Source organism: Chiloscyllium punctatum, chromosome 15 (assembly GCF_047496795.1).
Source record: "Chiloscyllium punctatum isolate Juve2018m chromosome 15, sChiPun1.3, whole genome shotgun sequence".
Classification (NCBI taxonomy): Eukaryota; Metazoa; Chordata; class Chondrichthyes; order Orectolobiformes; family Hemiscylliidae; genus Chiloscyllium; species Chiloscyllium punctatum.
The window spans coordinates 28,972,497-28,991,452 of record NC_092753.1 but is presented as its reverse complement, the minus strand read 5'-3'; the positions used below and the strand labels follow the sequence as shown (position 1 = coordinate 28,991,452).

Genomic DNA, 18,956 nt, shown 5'->3' with positions numbered 1-18,956 from the left:
AATAAAATACCACTGCACCATAAATGCGAAATATTAGAGGCAAGACATTAGAGTAGGAATAACTCCTCAATCAGTCACCAAGCAACAAGAAAGCTGTTTTAGAATAAGATAGATTTTATGGTGGTGGGTGGACAAATACTACATTACCTATCATACTGATTAGACTAAATCAATAATTCTGTCAAGAAAGATTAACTATCATGTTATTTACCCATTTCAACTCTATAATTAAAGCATATTACATTATCCCTGTCTTGCTGTCAGCATACTTAGATTAGATTACTTACAGTGTGGAAACAGGCCTCCGGCCCAACAAGTCCACACCGCCCCGCTGAAGCGCAACCCACCCATACCCCTACATCTACCCCTTACCTAACACTATTGGCAATTTAGCACGGCCAATTCACCTGACCTGCACATCTTTGGACTGTGGGAGGAAACCGGAGCACCTGGAGGAAACCCACGCAGACACGGGGAGAATGTGCAAACTCCACACAGTCAGTCGCATGAGGCGGGAATTGAACCCGGGTCTCCGGCGCTGCGAGGCAGCAGTGCTAACCACTGTGCCACCGTGCCGTTCCTAGTATGTAGGAAGAGAGGTGGACCATTCAGTGCCTCATGCCAGCTGCACCAAGCATCCAAGAGGATTCCCAGGCCTCTCAGAGCCCAAATGAAAGGAGATAATCCCATCACTTCAGCCTCTCCAAACATGCAACCTTCGGAACAGCCTCTTCCCCCCCCACAGGCCTCTTTACACCCTCAAACTCTCAATCCTCTGGTCAGGTTTCCCGCACTCCCCAGTGGCTGCATGTGCACAACCTGTCCCCTTTCAGTACTTGCACTGGATCTCCCAGGCATGCCAGCACTTCTTGTTCTCCAACAGCATGAGCTAGAGTGGATTCCCTCACAAAATGTGATAACCTACTCTCCGAATACGATAATATCTTTTACCAGTTAAGTGCAGATGAAACTGAGTGAGCTTGTTTTCCAATGGGAAACTTGACAAGAGCTTCAGACACAGCCACATTGTAGTAGGAACATCAGTTGAAGGCATCATACAGTCTAAGGTTAGAGTGGTGCTGGAAAGGCACAGCAGGACAAGCAGCATCAAAGGAGCAGGAAATATGACGTTTCGGGCAAAAGCCCTTCATCAGGAACTTTTGGGCTTTTGTCTGAAATGTTGATTTTCCTGCTCCTCAGATGCTGCCTGACCTGCTGTGTTTTTCCAGCACCACTCTAATCTTGACTCAGATCTCCAGCATCTGCAGTATCCACCTCCGCCATCTTACAGACTAAGTAAAATCTCACATTATAAAAAGCAATGCAGAACGGCAGGCACAGAGCTTCACAAGTGAAACAGTCTTTTCTAAATCTGCTTTGCAAAGGAATACTCTTGGAATTAAACTGCTGACTCCAAAGGAGTCCCATTTGCTCATCAGAAAATGACTGATTAGCTGGCAAGGCAGATATGGAAAGATGGTGTTGCTTCTGCCATCACTCCTTGTCCATATTGTGTTAGAAAAGTCTCCATTGACATCAACCCTTCTAGACATAGATGCAGCATTGCTATACATGCCATAGGAATGGCCATTTTTAGATGTTTTGCCAAAGCAGGCATAGCCAATTTCAAATTACAGTTCAAACATTTAAAGATACATCATTTAGTCTGCTGCAGAACAGAACATAATTTGAGGGATAAGAAGAACAAATGGTGAAGCAATAGACCCATGAGATGAGTTACGGTACAAATAGATCAATAGAAATGGCAGAGAACCTATTTTAAATTAGATTCCGGAAGATGTACTGATCCTTTCAGATGCTGTACCATGGTTGAGACCAGCCATCTTCAGACCATTCTCCACTAATCTGTGGGACTCGAGCATTGCAAAATTCAGAATAACCGGCCAAATGTGTGCAACACTTTCTTGCAATGAAAGGAGATTGTGGAGACCTTGTATGTGTTTTCTAAACATTACAATTCTTTAGTATGTGTGGACACCAGTGTTTTACTGGGGTGGACAAAGTTAGAAATCACACAACACCAGGTTATAATTCAACAGGTTGATTGGAAATATCAAGCTTTCGGAGCATAGGCCTTGCGCCAAGTGAAATGACAAAGTGACTTCAACTGACAAAGGGGCTACACGTTGAAAACTTGAGATTTCGAATAAACCTGTTGGACTATAACCTGGTGTTGTGTGATTTCTAATTCTTTAGTAAGCAGAGCTGTTTGTCCAGCTTTAAACATCTTACATTAGCAGACAACCAAAACACGTAAATCCTAAGCATTGCAAGAGAGTGGGGCAGACAATCCATTGCTCTTGAAACCGAAATTGAAAACAGCTTGAATATGAAGTATCACAAAAATAGTTAGTTGGCCACCAGATGACACTCCAGACAATAGGTTTTCTCCTTCAGAATACAATTGCAGAAATACAAACCATCCATTTACTTGAGTCTGAAACATCAGACTTTACATTTGGATTCAGGGAAAACCATTATTGAAAATCTCGCTGTCTCTTTTCAAGGAAAATTGGTCCTATCTTCAAGAAGGATTAAATCCATGTTCTTATTATACAGAGCCTGCCCAGGAGTAAATGCACTCTCAGTTAGATGAGGAAGTCCTTTCCAGTGTAGAAGGCTGGGTCATTACTAAAAACAAGTGAAACTTCAAAGTTTTTGACAGCCAGTAAAGGGACTGCAGAATCAGAGATATCATGGGTTAAGAAGTTAGAAATATCTTCATTCTTGCAAGGAAAAGGTCATAAAACAAATCCAACTTTTCAATTAGGATAAATATAGCCACAGATAAAGGGAATTACTTTAAGTAAACTTTAGTTATCTAAAGAACTGATCATTGACCTCTATAAGAAAGGAGGAGAACGTGGTCCCATCTAAATCAATGGAGTTGAGGTTGAGAGGTGGAGAGTATTACGTTCCCAGGAGTGTCGATAATGGACAATCTGTCCTGAACTTCCCATGTAGATGCGACAGTCAAGAAGGCGCAATAACGTCTCTTCTTCCTCAGGCGGCTCAGGAAATGAGGCCTGTCCATAAGGACCCTCACCAACTTCTACAGATGCACCACTGAAAGAATACTGTCTGGGTGCATAACAGCAACAACTGCTCTGGCCAGGACCGTAAGTAACTACTGAGAGTTGTGTGCACTGCCCAGACCATCATGTAAGCCAACCTTCCATCCGTGGGCTTCATTTACACAGCAGAAACATCATCAAAGACCCATCGCACCCCAGTAATGCTCTCCTACAGCCTCTTCCGTTAGGCAGAAGATACAGAAGGTTGAACACACACACCAGCAGGTTCAAGAACAGCTTCTTCCCTGCCATTATTAGACTCATGAATGGATTCTCTAACTTCAACTAATGTTGATCTCACTAATATTGATATTGCCAAGCATACACCGTGTGTTTCAACCTGTATCTCTCTGACCGAGTGTTATCTTTTCACTCTATGCTTACTCCTTGCTTACTATGATCTGCCTGTACTGCTCATAAACAAAGCTTTTCACTGCACTTAGGTATATGTGGCAATCAATCAATTTTTACACTGAGTATAGCTATTCAGCATGTGCTAAAGGAATTATGTTATCATGGTGTCAGATCACATGGAACTGAAGTCTGGATTTGTAGGGCTCCAAGTGAAATGTCCTCACTTACCATCCACAGTATATAGTTTGTACAGGAAAGCCTGTTGCTATTCATTTTCCAGGGTGCTGATCTCACATTACCACAGGTAATGTTCCTGCTTCTAGGCCAGAACCTTTGATCTCAAGTCCCACTCCAGCATCCGACAGCTGCAAAAGGCAAGTCCATGAGGTGCCAACCAGATTGGACCTACAAATCCTCCTGACACCAACAGGAAGAATGTGTAAGAGTCGCCTGGTTCATCATGATTGGTGTAGAATGGCACTCTTGCAGTTATATAGCCATTGGAAACAGGATGATGACCCATTCTGGGAAAAAGTAGTTATGGAAACCAAAATAAGGATATGCATTATCTGCCTTATGCATCATTAGTCATGAAAACATCTCTAATTTTAATCTTCTGCCATGTTATTTAGAATTAATGGTTTTGGTTTTTTTCAGATAGCACCTATTTGTGCTGTGTTGCATTCTTAAAATCTATATTTATTCACCATTGCTTCAGTGAAACTCAGCATCTGCAAAAATATAACCAAATTGTCTCATTAATATTTCTTTGATGGAATTAATTCTGGTATCAGCAGCAGAAACATAAATCTGTCATGAAAAGCTTACTGTACATGGTTGCAGGTTCAATATTTTACGTTTCTTAAAGTAGAATTATATTGTAATAAGCAAGAGTAACATCATGGCAATGTGATGCCTGTCTTTGTGTTCCCAGGTTTTCATCTTCTTTGATCATGTTTCTTGTTTCTTTGCACTTTCATTTGACTTCTATTCTCCCTGCCATTCACACATCTTTGGTTTGAATCATAGTAATCATTAGAATTTCATACTTTGCAGTAGACAAAGTTGTACTGTTTCTTTTCTGTAATTCTGTGGGGAATTTATCAGTTTTTCATTTCTGAACGGTATTTCTTTTTAAAGCAAATTACAGATCTGCATGAAAGTGACTTCTTATGTTTTAACATCATCTCCTTGTCTATCTGCAAGACTTGTGATTGAGGAAATAGTATGACAGTGCATTAGGGACTTCTTTAATTTAATTCTTCTAGACAACTGTATCAGTGGATAAAATTCAACAGAACATAGTGTGAATTCCACACATACATTATAAGAACATCAGTCTCCTTGGGACCATAATGCCCATTAAAATATTCTCCTGGAAAATATTGCACTTTAAAGTTCATGCATGTCTAATTAAAATAGTGAACATTTCCTAAGCTTTGGTGAAGTAATGTGTTTGAACATTTTCCTTTCACCTATTGAAATTGAAGTCTGATGTAATCTGAACTGATAGGTTGAAAGCTGTTCTCTCTTATTGCCTCTTTGACAAAGGGAAGTGTTGGAACTAAATAGCACTCATTTCAGAGACAGAACTTCCTTTAGAGGACTCTTACCTTCAGAAATACCCCTGTGAAATAAACTTTACTCAATAATTTTAGGAATTAGACCCCAGATTAAGAAAAACCTTGCAATGAATTACCATATTGACAAGAAGGACAATCACTAATTAAGAACACAAACTGACAAGGTTAATAATACTTAGAATTCAGTAGTCAAGATGTAGCATGCTAAAGACAGTCTATCTTTCCACCCTCTGGAAGTTTTAGCTCAACCCATGTTATTCTTCAAAATTGCTCATTTATCCTCGAAGTTCTCACTATTTACTTTGGCTTTTAATTTCCCAATGCTTCCAATTTAAAATGCTGATCCTTGATATTTAATCCTTTCTGTCTCAGTCATTTTCTCCATACCTACAAGTCCCACAGACCTTCACATTTTTTGGAATCTTCTCTGTTGGGTATCCATACCTAGCAACCATTGTCTGCGTACCTTCAACTGTCAATGGTCTATCCTTCCCGGCCTCTTTCTAAATGCCTCCATTTTGCATTAATTCTTTATAAACCTTATTAAAACACACGTTCTTCAGCAAGCTAATGTCTCCTTCTTTGGCTTGTAGTTCACTTTTGTCTTATTGCAACTGCAGGATGTTTTTATACAATGAAGGCATTATATGAAGGTTTTTTTTTGTCATACTCACATGTACAGGCTTTCCGTTACTATTGGCCAGCATTCAGAACGAGAACTGAGAGTTCAAAATCTTTCTCTGGTTTATTTAAGTACGCATTCATTATATGAATAGCAGAATGCAAAATGGTGTTATATTTAAACGTTTCTATGTTGGATCTAATATCTTAGTTAAATTAAAGGGAAATGTTGTATAATAGGGTGAATAAACCACAATTAATTAGCTTTAGTGTTTAAGTTGATGGGTGTGTGTCTGTTCTAGTGATCTGTCTCTTTGTGAGTTAAATGATTCATTCTGGTACCTCATACAATAGCAAGTTTCCAGTGTCGTGCAAATTCTTCGAGACCATTTAGAATAGAAACTATAAAATGGTAGGTTATTCAGAACTGAAGGATTGACCTCACTTAAAGTGCAGGGTAAGTGCCTCAAAACTGACAGCCACAAAAAATGCACCTTAAAAGCAAAACTGCAAGAAAAGCCATTGATTTGTTGTTTTAATGGTAACATTTGCAGAAATGGTCTCCAAAAGATTAACATAATCACTGGCAAATCTTGCAGTCTCCTATTGTTAAAATGTACGTTGACTTGTAGAATCATTGCTGGCCTTACATTTTGGAAAATGGATTATTGATTAAAAAGAGTAGGGAATGCAATTCAGAAAAGTGTAGAAAAATCCTGGAATCACCCACAACAAATTTAAACTTGACTTTTTCAGCTGACTTACTTATGATTTATGTCATAGATATCAACTTGGCACATCTTTCCCAGAAGTCAAGATGTTGTGCTTCCCAGTGTTACTGAGAACCCGGGAAATTAGGTTTCTTCTGATTGCTGATGGATGATAATATCACAGCCTTGTGATTCCAAACTGATCAATTGAAATCAGAAAATTGAGGAATTGTAAATCAACTTTAATCTGCCAGCTATTTGGTGATCATGAGTTGTTAATGCATATTGTCATGACTGTGAACTCAAATACATCAGTTGTTCTGTTTACTTACAAGTAATAAGCCTTCAATTGGAAATTTTAATGCTCCAAATGCTCATGTGTGTGTAAATGTACTAAGGCAGCTAAACATGTAATGGAGGAATAAATAGCTTGAAATATTTTTTCTGTGAGCTCAGAATATTTCTAACTTTAGCTTTACAACTAATGAAGTACCTATACTTTAAAAACATGGTCGCTGTTGTAATGTAGAAAATATATCAGCATTCACAAAGGACATTTTTGCGTGCAGCAACAAATTGATAAACCATCAGCTTTAAGATGTTGGCAGAGAGATAAAAATTGGCTTCTCTTTAAATTATAGCACAAACATTTTACATCCAGCTGAGAGGGAAAATGGATCTTCCATTCAGTATCTCATGTGAAAGCTGACAGTATAACATTCCTCAGTATTACCATAGATGGTAGATTCAGAAGTATAAATCAAGAAATAATAAAATGGTAGTCGAATTGTGAGAATAAAATAGCAATTAACATGAAAGAAAATCCAAAATGTAACAGGTTTGTCAGAGGAGAAATGGGATCAAAGTACATAGTTGAGTTATTAAATAAACTTTTTGCATTGTTGTTTATTATGGAATAGAAGTTTGCCAAAGTTGTGATAGACAAGGAGGTTGTTCAGAAGCTGGATGAAGATAGAGAAAGATAGAATACTTGAAAGACTGGCAGCTCTTCACATGGATAAACCAACCAATCAGGATGGGCTGTAACCTAGTCAATAAAATGTGGACCTGGAAAGGCACAGCAGGCACAGCAGGCCAGGCAGCATTGGAAGAGCAGGAAAGTCCATTTTTCAGGTTGGGACCTTTCATCAGGGCGTAGTGGTATGATGGCATACTGACCTCTACATCACTGAGGCCTGACACCGAACCTCTGACACCTTCTCCTACCGTCCCCTCAATCATGACCCCACTTCTCATCACCAAACCATCATCTCCCAGACCATCAACAACCTCATCACCTTGGGAGATCTCCCATCCACAGCCTCCAACCTGATAGTTCCACAAACCTGCACTGGCCTTTTCTATCTTCCTTTCTCTGGGTTGTATCCTAACATGCCAAGAGTAATGAGAGTAGACTTTTTGTAAATACTCTGTAGGTACGGGGATAATATGAATGGTCTGGAGAATTGCAAATATTACACCATGTGGCTATTACAGGGTAGTTGTGTTATCATCAGTAGTGGGGAGGCTTTAAGAGAGAACAATATAGGTGAAAATTAGCAGCCATTTGGACAAAATGAGAGCATAGGGTGGATTTGTTTAGGATCAATCAGGTTTACAAACTTGGTTGTGCTTTTTGATGAGCTAACAGAGAGAATGGATGAGAACAGTGCAGTTGATGTTCTTAATGTGGAGTTTCAAATGACATTTGACAAAGTACTACATATTAATCCTGTTGGAAAAATTAGAAGAAAGTTGGCAGTAGCAACATGGATTCAAAATTAACTAAAATTAGAAAACAGAGTTCTGGTGAATGGCTATATTTTGAGAGAGGAATACAGTGTCATTTCTCACAGTTTGGAACAAAGACCACTGCTGCTTCTGATAGACATTCATGACTTGGATTTAGATTGTGGGACATAACTCTGAAATTTGCCATAGACGTAGAACTTAGAGAAGTCATAAAGAGTAAGGAAAATAGTAATGAACTTCATAAGGATAGAAGCAGACTGGTGGAATATGAGAAAACCTGTCAGCTGAAATTTTCAACTTTAAAACTATATATTCTGATATGAAGAAACCAAATATACTAAATGGTACAATTTTAAGGGCAAAACACAGAGTTAATGGTCATACTAAGCAGTTAATAACATATATGGGATTCTGACCTTTACAAATGACGTTATAGAGTACTGACATTAAGTCTTCATGCTAATTATACATAAAATGCCACTTCAGCTAGAATATTTTTCCAGGCACCACACCTGAGGAAAGACACAAAGGCTTTGAAGACAGTACAGAAGAGATTTACTGTAATATTGGATGAGCAATTTACATAGATGTAGCTATAGAACTGGGGTTGTTCTCCAGAGAGCAGAGGGGAATAGAGATTTGATAGCAGTACTGAGTAAATAAAGAGAAACTGTTTCCACTGTCAGCAATGTTGATAACATGGGGAAATAGGTTTAAGGTGTTTGACAACAGAGAATGATTCCAATGAATGTTTACGTTTTGGAAGGAATGCCTGATGGGATAGAGGATGCAAACTTAATATGAACCTTCAGAGAGGAATTGGATAAACAGTTGAAGGTGTCAGCATTACTGGAGTATCGAGAAAGTGCAGCAGAACAGTAATAATGAGATTGTTCTTTAAAAGAGCCACAGCATCTTCAAGGGACTGAATGGTCTCCTTCTGTGCTATACTATTCTACGAAGCCTCAGCATCACACTTTAGGAATCACATGGCTGTGTCTCTACGTTTTATCTGATTAATCTCTATGGGATCTTTGTTACAATACAAAATATAGAAATGCAAGTTGTTATTAAACTATAATTTGCCTAAACAAATACAGTTACATTTCAGCTTTGCGGTAAATTAGAGGAAATGTTATGATGAGAAATATCGCCTTTCTGAAGCTGGTGCTTGTACCTAACACAATCTCATGCATCCAAAGATCACGACTAACAGAGCCAGCTGACGAGCTGTTTGAAAAGTTGTTGTCCAGTATGTTTTGTTTCCACTGTGAAAAAAATATACAACAAAGTAGAGCATTGTCCTCCAAATACCTTGAACAAGTCCTGAATTCAACTCTGTCAATCACTAGGACATTGTTATATTTGCACCACTGGTTTTAACACACTCAGAATGTTGTAAGCATTTCAATGGTAGCAAAATGGCTTGGTAGGAATTATCGTCTCCAGATGGCAAGGATTTCTCCTCCTATAACACCTGCTGTTATTAACTCAGGATTCAAATTGGAATTTTGCTTATAATTCTCAGCAGATTGATTCCAATATATTTCCCACCGTCTGTGCGTTGTAAGCATTTTATGAGTTCTTTATTGGTGTACAAACCAAATTACAAGTCTATTGTGTATACCAAGTATCTCCCCTTTGGAAAGGAACAATTGCTGGATTTACTGTAATATTGAATAGTTGCCTGGCAAGCAAGATGTTAATCCATAAAAGCTTACTTTATTTGATTATGACTGCTTACTCAGTTAATTGGAATACCCTGCTGAATAGATGATGTAGTGGTTGAAATGTGATAGGAGATTACTAGCAATATCCTTGGGCGGTCATTTCAATGCAATATTGATACCATGGGGATAAATGCAACCGGAGTTACTAAATATGTACAGCCTTAAATGTAATAGCTTTTCACTAGAGGTTTGTTTGGCTTTGAAATTTTGATTTATTTTAATGTAAGTAGTACTTAATATTTTGGTTGCTTTGAATTCAATATCATTTACATCCATTTCATAATTAGATTCTCAAGATCACATACAATAATCTATTCTATTGTGCAAGTTTCTCCTCTCCATTACATCTATTCTGAAGATGCCACTTACCATTGGAATGCCTCTGACATGACCTCCTCTTTCCTTAAACAAGGGGTCCCCACACATGGGTGTTGGCAGGAAACGGGTTCGACTCATCTCCAGCACTTCTGCCTTCACTCCTTCTGTTCCCTCTTGGAACAATAATAGATTTCCCTTGTCCTCGTTTTCTAACCCACTGGTCTCTGTATTCAAAAGCTCATGTTCTGCCATTTCCCCAATCTCCAGCAGGATGCCAACACCAAATGTAATGCAACACCTCTATTTAAGAAAGGGGGGAGGCAAAAGAAAAGAAACCTGTTAGCCTGACCTTGGTTGTTGGTAAGACTTTAGAGTCCGTTACTTAGGAGGAGATTGCAGAATGCTTGGATGTGCACGGTAAAATAGGGCAGAGTCCGCACAGCTTCATCAGAGGGAGTCCATGACTGACCAATCTTTTGGAATTCTTTAAGGAGTTAACAAGCAAGTAAGGCAAAGGAGAGCCAGTGAACATGATCTATTTGGATTTCCAGGAAGCCTTTGATAAGTTGCGCACAGGAAGCTGCTATATAAGATAGCCCATGGTTAGGGGCAAGGTACTGGCATGTATAGAGGATTAGCTGACTGGCAAAAGCAGAGAATGGGGATAAAGGGATCATTTTCAGGATAGTAGCCACTGACTAATGGAATTCCACACAGATCCATGTTGGGACCAGAACGTTTCACGTTACACATTAACGGCCCAGATGAAGGAACTGAGGACATTGTTGGTAAGTTTGCAGATGTCACAAAGATAGATGGAGGGACAGGTCATGTTGAGGAAGAGGGGAGGCTGCAGAAGGACTTGGGCAGGCTTGGAGAGTGGGCAATAAAGTGACAGGTTGAATACAATGTAGTAAAGCTTGAGATTATGCACTTTGGTAGGAAGAAAAGGTGTAGACTATTTTCTAAACAGGGAAATGTTTAGGAAAGCTGAAACACAAAGAGATTAGGGAGTCATAGTTCAGTATTTTCTTAAGGTTAACATTAGGGTTCAGTTGACAGTAAGGAAAGTAAATGCAATATTAGCATTCATTTCAAGAGGGCTAGAATAGAGAGCAGAGATGTACTGCTGAAGCTGTATGAGACTCTGGTCAGACCACATTTGTAATATTGTGAGCAGTTTTTAGATTAGATTAGATTCCCTACAGTGTGGAAACAGATCCTTCAGCCCAACAAATCCACACTGACCCTTCAAAGAATAATGCACCCAGACCCATTCCCCTACATTTACTCCTGACTAATGAACCTAACACTACAGGCAATTTAGCATGGCCAATTCACCTAACCTGCACATCTTTGGATTATGGGAGGAAACTGGAGCACCTGGAGGAAACCCAGGCAGACACGGGGAGAATGTGCAAACTCCACACAGACAGTCGCCCGTGTGAAGTTTTGCGCCTGTGTCTTCGGAAAGAAGTGCTGGCATTGGAGGGGGTCCAGAGGAGGTTTATTACAATGATTGCAGGGATGAAGGGCTTATTATATGGGGAGCAGTTGAGGACTCTGGGTCGGTACTGACTGGAGGTTAGAAGAATTAAGGAGGATCTGATTGAAACTTACAGATGACTGAACGGCCTGGATAGAGTGGATGTGGAGTAGTAAGAGACACTAGGACCTGAGCACATAGCCTCAGAGTGAAGGGACAACCCTTTAGAACTGAGATGGGGAGGAATTTCTTTAGCCAGAGGGTAGTGAATCTGTGGAACTCCTTGCCACAGAGGCTGTGGAAGACACGTCACTGAGTGTATTTAAGACTGAGATAGATTTGTGATTAGTAAAAGAATCAAGAGTTGCAGGGAGAAGGCAAGAGAATGAGGTTGTGAAGCAGATCAGTCATAATCAAATGGCAGAGCCGATTGATGGGCCAAACAGCTGAACATGGTCTTATGATCTTATGGCCCCTCTCCTCCACAGCCAGCATTCAACAGGGACCATTTACTCTCTGATGCCTTGGTCCACTCCTCCATCAGTCCTTACACTTCCTGACTTCCCCTGTGGAGCTTTCCAACACAATCATAGATGCAAAATTTCACCATCTCCCTCCTCACTGTCCAAGACCCTAAATGCTCTTTCAAGCTAAAGGAGCTGCATTTAGTTGCATTTCTCTCAATCTAGTCATTGTTCACAATGTGGTCTCTTTCACATTGCTGAGAACAAATGCAGACTGCTTTGTAGCACAGCTGCACTTCGTGTGTAAAAATGACCCTTTACCTTCCAGTTGCTATCTTGCTCCCAGGCTCAAATTTCCATGCTGGGCCAGCTGCAGACTTAAAACAAGGTACAAGAATAACACCTCATTTTCTCTTTATCCACTTTACAGCTTCTGGTACTCAATATCAAGTTCCACAAATTCAGAGCTTAATCTGTATCCTCCATTTCTCTTACATCCTCTTCCTTCCTCTCTGGTCATATTTTGTTTGTATCTTGTTGGCTTTACTTTCAGAAGCAGATCAATTTCCTCCTTCCAACACCTTCAGTTACACCCATTTAGCATCTCTATCTCTCCTTCGTCACCATTAGTGCCCACTTTCGTGTTTACTTTGGGCACCCTCACCAAAAGTTTTGCCCACTCCTTCCTCTCCCCTCTGTCGACTAGTTAAAAACACAATTTTCCAGCCTATTTCAGTTCTGAAGAAGAATCACATCAGACTCAAAATATTCTGTTTCTTTCTCCACAGATGTTGCCAGATCAGCTGAGTTTCTCCAGTATTTTGCTTTTCTTCAAGTCTGCTAGCCTTCATTCACAATGAGTTACAGTCTTGACCTTCATTCAGATTGACAATGTTTTTGATTATTTAATCAAGCGATTGAATTATTTTTGAACAAAATCTCATAAAACACAATTAGCCTAAACACCACTGAACAAATGTGTTTTTTGTGGAATCATTTGTCCATCCTATTCTTTTATTAATTGTCATGTTAAACCATGTAGCAAAGTTGCTGAGTTCTGAAAAAGACGTCATCAGGAAAATATTGCTTCCAAAACAGAAAATCTTCATGTAAACAACCAACCTGGCTCTGCTGGACTAAGATTGAATCAATCCTTTACATTCTGATATTTTTCAAATGTTGAAACAATGAATTTAAAGACATTATTTCAACCCAGGATGCTACCTAATGTTGTGTTTAGGTTCTATAGAAGTTGTCAATCATTACATTATTCAAATTAAGTTAGTTCAAACTGGTGGTTTCCTTCTTTTGTTTCAAATGCTCCTTCTAAGTTCCAATATTTAATTCTACTTCATTCAATTTAATATATTGTTCACTGCACACGAAGTGTACATGTGCACATGATGTAGTGTAGGGGAGGCAATGCCTAGTGGTATTATCACTAGACTATTAATTCAGGAACTCAGCTAATGTTCTGGAGTCCCCATGGCCGATGATGGAATTTGAATTCAATAATAGAATCTAGAACCATTGTCGATTGTTGGAAAAACCATCTGGATTACTAATGTCCTTTAGGGAAGGAAACTGCCATCCTTATCTGGTCTGGTCTACGTGTGTCTCCAGACCCACAGCAATGTGGGTGACTCTTAACAGCCGTGCAGGCAGAGATGAGCAATAAATGCTGGCCTAGTTAGCGATGCCCCCTCCCATGAATAAATTAAAAAACACTAGACGGGGGAGACCAAATGTGGATTGGGTGATTGGTTTGTTGAACACCTCTTACCTGCAAGCATGAACCTTCCAACTGAGTGTCATTTTGATACTTTATTCCACTCCCATTTTGACCTCTCTGTTATTGCTCTCTTAGACTATCACTGATTACCTTAGTGGAAGGCCAATGATGAATGGCTCACCTTCAGACTGGGGAGTTCATGGTCTCCCAGGTGCAACATTACATGTTCCGTTCATCGGTCAGATTTCCAATATTTGCAATATTTTAAGAACAATTTTGCCCAGCTATCTGTGAAAACAATGTAGGCCTGGTGTTGAATCTGGGTCTCAGTTATTCTGTGCAAAGCAGTAGCAAGCTAAGTGGTGCATTTATCAAATTGTCCATAAGAGTTCCATTTGTTCAAATTCATAAAGAAAAGATTATAGGAGGCTCCCATGTCAGATGCTGCCTTGAGGACTGGTATCATTTACAGTTTTCCCAGCTGGTAATTTCTTTACTTAAACTCCATCCTCCAGTAAGAAGACAGATTCTTTAACAAAATGAAAATAACTTTTGGATCTAAGAATGTTGATCCCAGAAATGTGAAAATTTCAAGTTCTCAAGGTAGTTGCAAGCATGGGAATCAATATGCTCAGCAATAATTTTTTAAAAATTACAATTCGATGATTTGCCCAGATACTTTCTCGGGACACAAATGTTGTGTATACGTAGAAATCAGGTTGTCACCTGGTCAGATTTGCTTCTGCTGCCTTCTCAGCTGCTCTGTTCTGTCATCTCTTTGCTCCCATAGGATGAAGAACTGGTCCGGGAGAGTCGCTTTAACTTCAGTGGATATGGGATGGGTCATTGCCTTCAAGTCAAAGATGGCACAGCTGTCAAAACAGTGGCTCCAAATCCTCCACCACCACAGCCCAAGGATGCAGAGGCCATCAGAAAGAAGTTCGTTGACAGAGCAAAAAGAATTGATATGATATCCCGTGCTGCCTTCCCTCTAGCATTCCTCATTTTTAACATCTTTTACTGGATTACATACAAAATTATACGGCATGAAGCTGTCCATCAGCAGTAGGCAACATTCCACCAGAAGGCCTCCCTTCACTTGGACTGCTCATGACCAAGTTATGCTAAGTTGTCTTTGTTGTTTGCTGACTGTGTTTCTCACCAAGTGACTAACTTAGATTGACAGAAGGCTGAAAATGTTTGCATTCTACTTGGCCAGCATTAGAATGCTACAATATTAAACCATGCCATAATGCACTGTTTTGCCCATTGGGACATGTTCTTCCAGTGTCTAACTTTGCCTGATAATTTTCCCCTGTAAACCTATCCAGGCCAGTTCTGGCAAACTGTGGTAAAGGAGCCAAGTGTTCCAGGTTAGAGGCCAGGCCTTTGAGTGGGGAAGAGAGTTTGGGTGTGGTGACTGGTGGTGGCATGGAGGTGGTAGAGGAAAAAAGCATCTAGAAGAATAAAGCAAGTCTACAGTTGTTTCATATTTTTAAGGAACGGTAGTTTTTATGGACATGCAACAGAAACAAGATCACACTTTTTTTTTCAAAGATTGGTATGTTTACAATGGTTCCAGTACAATGAATCAAGAGTGGACCAAACTTTTACAAGAAATCACTGCCTTTATATTAAAACAATGTCCAACTGAGCTACATTTCATTGTCATGTAGATGTTAGACATTCACCAGAGTCATTCTGTGCTTTGAAAAATTATTTCTACATATATATATGTATATGAAAAAAACATATACTTTGATATTCTAGTAGAACATTTTAAAATTTTCACACTTCAGGAAGATATTAGTCATTAACTTGAAGTAGTAAAATGATGGTTTATGTTGTGTAATTTATTTAAAGGCATATATTCAGATTGCATACACTTCTTAATTTTTTCTTTGAATTTTTAGGGAGTTGTGCTTTAAAAACATTCTGTTGCTTTGTTTCATATGTATGTCAAAGTGCCAAACTGTAAATATCTTGTTGTGTGACTTTCACCACTGTATAATTAACAAGATGGTTGTTTCCTTAATGCTGTAGCTCAGTTTAGCCTTGTAAAGGTCTTAATGCTGTAGCTTTTTATGTTAGTAATAAGTGAAACCAATAGCATTTAGACAGGTTATTGTGTCAAAGAATATTAAACACTCCTAATTTATTCCTAAATCTACTTCTGATATAAAATGTTTATTGTTCTTCAATTTGAATGCAGTTGGAAAAACAATTAACCTTTCTTTGCTGGTGTGAGGTTATTTTGATCAAAGGAAGACTATTAAAGGAGATTAGGAGTAGATATGTTTTTATTTGGAAACTGAGCTTCACTTTCGCATATCCCTTAAAGAATAATGTCTAGGTAAGTAAATCAAACCTTTCAGAAATAAGAAACTGTTCACATCTACTTAACTGCAATGTAAATAAAGTGGCTACAATTTATTTTGTTCCTTTTTCAACATACCTTAAACCCCTTTCTGCTTCTGCCAAACAGTCATACAGCATGGAATCAGACCCTTCAGCCCAACCAATCCATGCCGACCATAATCCCAAACAATCCGGCCTGCCTGCGCTTGGTCCATATCCCTCCAAACATTTCTTATTCATGTACTTGTCCAAATGTCTTTTAAATGTTGTAACTGTACACACATCCACCACTTCCTCTGGAAGTTCATTCCACACATAAATACTCACCATGTAATAAAATTGTCCCTTTTGTCTTTTTAAATCTTTCTCTTCTCACCATAAAAATGTGCCCCCTAGTCTTGAAATCCCTCACTCCAAGGAAAAGATGCCTACCATTTACCTTATCTTTACCCCTCATGATTTTATAAAGCTCTATCAGGTCAACCCTCAACCTCCTACATTACAATGAAAGAAACTCCCAGCCTATCCAATCTATTCTTATAACTCAAACCCTCCATTCCCTGCAACATCCCAGTAAATCTCTTCTGAATCCTTTCCAATTTAATAATATCCCTCCTATAGCAGCGTGACCAGAACTGGATGCAGTACTCCGGAAGAGACTTCACAAACATCCTGTTCAAAATCACCATGACTTCCTAACCCCATACTCAAAGTCTGAGCAATGAAAGCAAGTGTGCTAAACACCTGCTTAACCACCTGCTTACATGTGACACAACCTTCAAAGGATTACGTATCTGAACCCCTAGGTCTTTCTGTTCTACAACACTCCTTAAGACCCTACTTTTATCTGTAAAAGTCCTGCCCTTGTTTGTTTCACCAACATGCAATACCTCGTATTTATCCAAATTGAATTCCATCTGCCACTCTCCAGGCCATTGACCCAATTGATTAAGATCTCTTTAATAACCTTCTTCACTGTCCGCTATACCATCAATTTTGTTGTCATCTGCAAAATTACTAACCATGTTTTCTATATTCTCAACCAAATCATTTATATAAATGACAAACTAGAGTGTAACGTACTGCAAAAATCATCTTGTAACACAATCTTGGTAACATAAGTAGTTTCCAATGTTGAAAACCAGAAGACATTAGATTGCTGGAAAAAAAATGTGTTATCCCACCCAAAAGAGTGTATCATTTATATCAATTAATATACAAAACTGTGTCGGAAGAAACCTTTGTACTGAACTCAGAATAAAAGCGTAGGCTGGAGAAAGTGGTTATGTCATTTAGCCTAATTCTCTGGTCATCAACTCCATCCCATCACAAATATAGGACAGAATCAGCACCTTTCATGTTCAAATTCCATACATTATTACTGTTTCGTAGTTGCAAGCAAGTAAATCTTCTTTAATAGGTTTCATGCACAGACGATTTTGCATATCTGACCAGGATGTTCTTGGAACTTCACAGAAGAGGATGTGGCGAAGTATAGAAAAAGAAATTCCATGCAAGATAGAAGGTGTTAGATATGATATACTGGACAATTTATTTCACTACTTTAAATTGTAGGTGGTATGGATAACGCACATTATGGGAATAGGCAGATAATTCTCTGTACATAATATCAAGGAACAATCCTTACTGAAAAAGAAAATAAAGTATTATGGCAATTGTGTTATAATTTGATTCCTCATTCTACTAATCAGGTTAGTCTCTAATTTGCCAAAACTCAATTATAATATTTTGGAGACAGATTAAGATGAAGATAAACTGGATTTTGCTGTCCCAATACAGGGTAAACACACATTAGATGATGGTGCAGGAAGCAAGGGATGGGGACCAATTCTGAGATCCCTATTAACATTCTTGTTATGTAACATTTTTAAAGGCATGGGTCACAAATCCACACACAGCAACCCAAATGCTACTGACTGCATTGTAGGGAAAGTAGTTTCAGATGTCCTGTAATTTTCATAGAGTTAGCTTTAAAGTTTCCTGAAGGAGGTATGGTTGGGACAAGTTAAGAGATATTGTGAAGTATGGATGAAACCCATTCTGGAGACAGGAATCTTTTTAATGTGTAATTTTAAAATGTTTATAACTTTGCATGCTACTATGGAATGCTATATGCTAAATGGTAAAGCCTTCAGGTTCATGAGCTTATTTTATCCAGTTCTTCTATGTTAGACATGATTGAGTTAAATATTTTGCTATATCAGTTGCACGCTGTGCTTTGATATTTTCATGGATTGTCAGGTCAACTAATGTTTAGCCCTTGAAGCATTGTAAGAAATGATTGAGTTCTTTAATTGACAGGTCAGCTACTTCTTCAACTTTTCAAGCAGATCTTCATCTATTCTACTACTTGAAAGCTTTAATTTATTTAACCCTGGTGGTTTTGTGGACACAGTTGTGTGATGAAAGCTGCTTATGAATGCTTAGTGGACACCTGAACCACTAGTAAATTCAGTCCAGCAGGCATTATTGCTACTGTTGTCAAGTGGGCTAAGAGGTTTGTTTAGATTGACAGATTTATGAGCTCCTTAGTAGACTTTATTGTTTGAAGTGTTTTGTGGAATCAAAGATTTACAATTATATTGTAGGGCTTATGTGTTCTGACCATAATAGGGAATATGGGAATGTGGAGGAGCATGGAGGCTATAGAAGGGCTCAATGTGTTTATGGAGGGGGCAAGGGGTTGCTGTGAAATGACTGGGACTGAGGAGGTTATGGATGAGAGGTTGAGG

The 18,956-nt window shown here is 38.9% G+C and overlaps 1 protein-coding gene across 7 annotated transcripts in view; it reads left to right on the top strand.

Annotated features, from left to right (window-relative positions):
* The window catches only part of glra2 (glycine receptor, alpha 2), a 196,422-nt gene extending 178,940 nt beyond the window's left edge, over positions 1 to 17,482 (top strand). For all 7 annotated transcript variants that reach the window (XM_072584843.1, XM_072584841.1, XM_072584845.1 and 4 more), the window contains one exon: positions 14,636 to 17,482. In XM_072584843.1, the coding sequence (XP_072440944.1) occupies positions 14,636 to 14,914 (279 nt within the window). In that variant the 3' untranslated portion in view covers positions 14,915 to 17,482. The remainder of the gene's footprint in view (positions 1 to 14,635) is intronic.
* Positions 17,483 to 18,956: the final 1,474 nt, after the last annotated feature.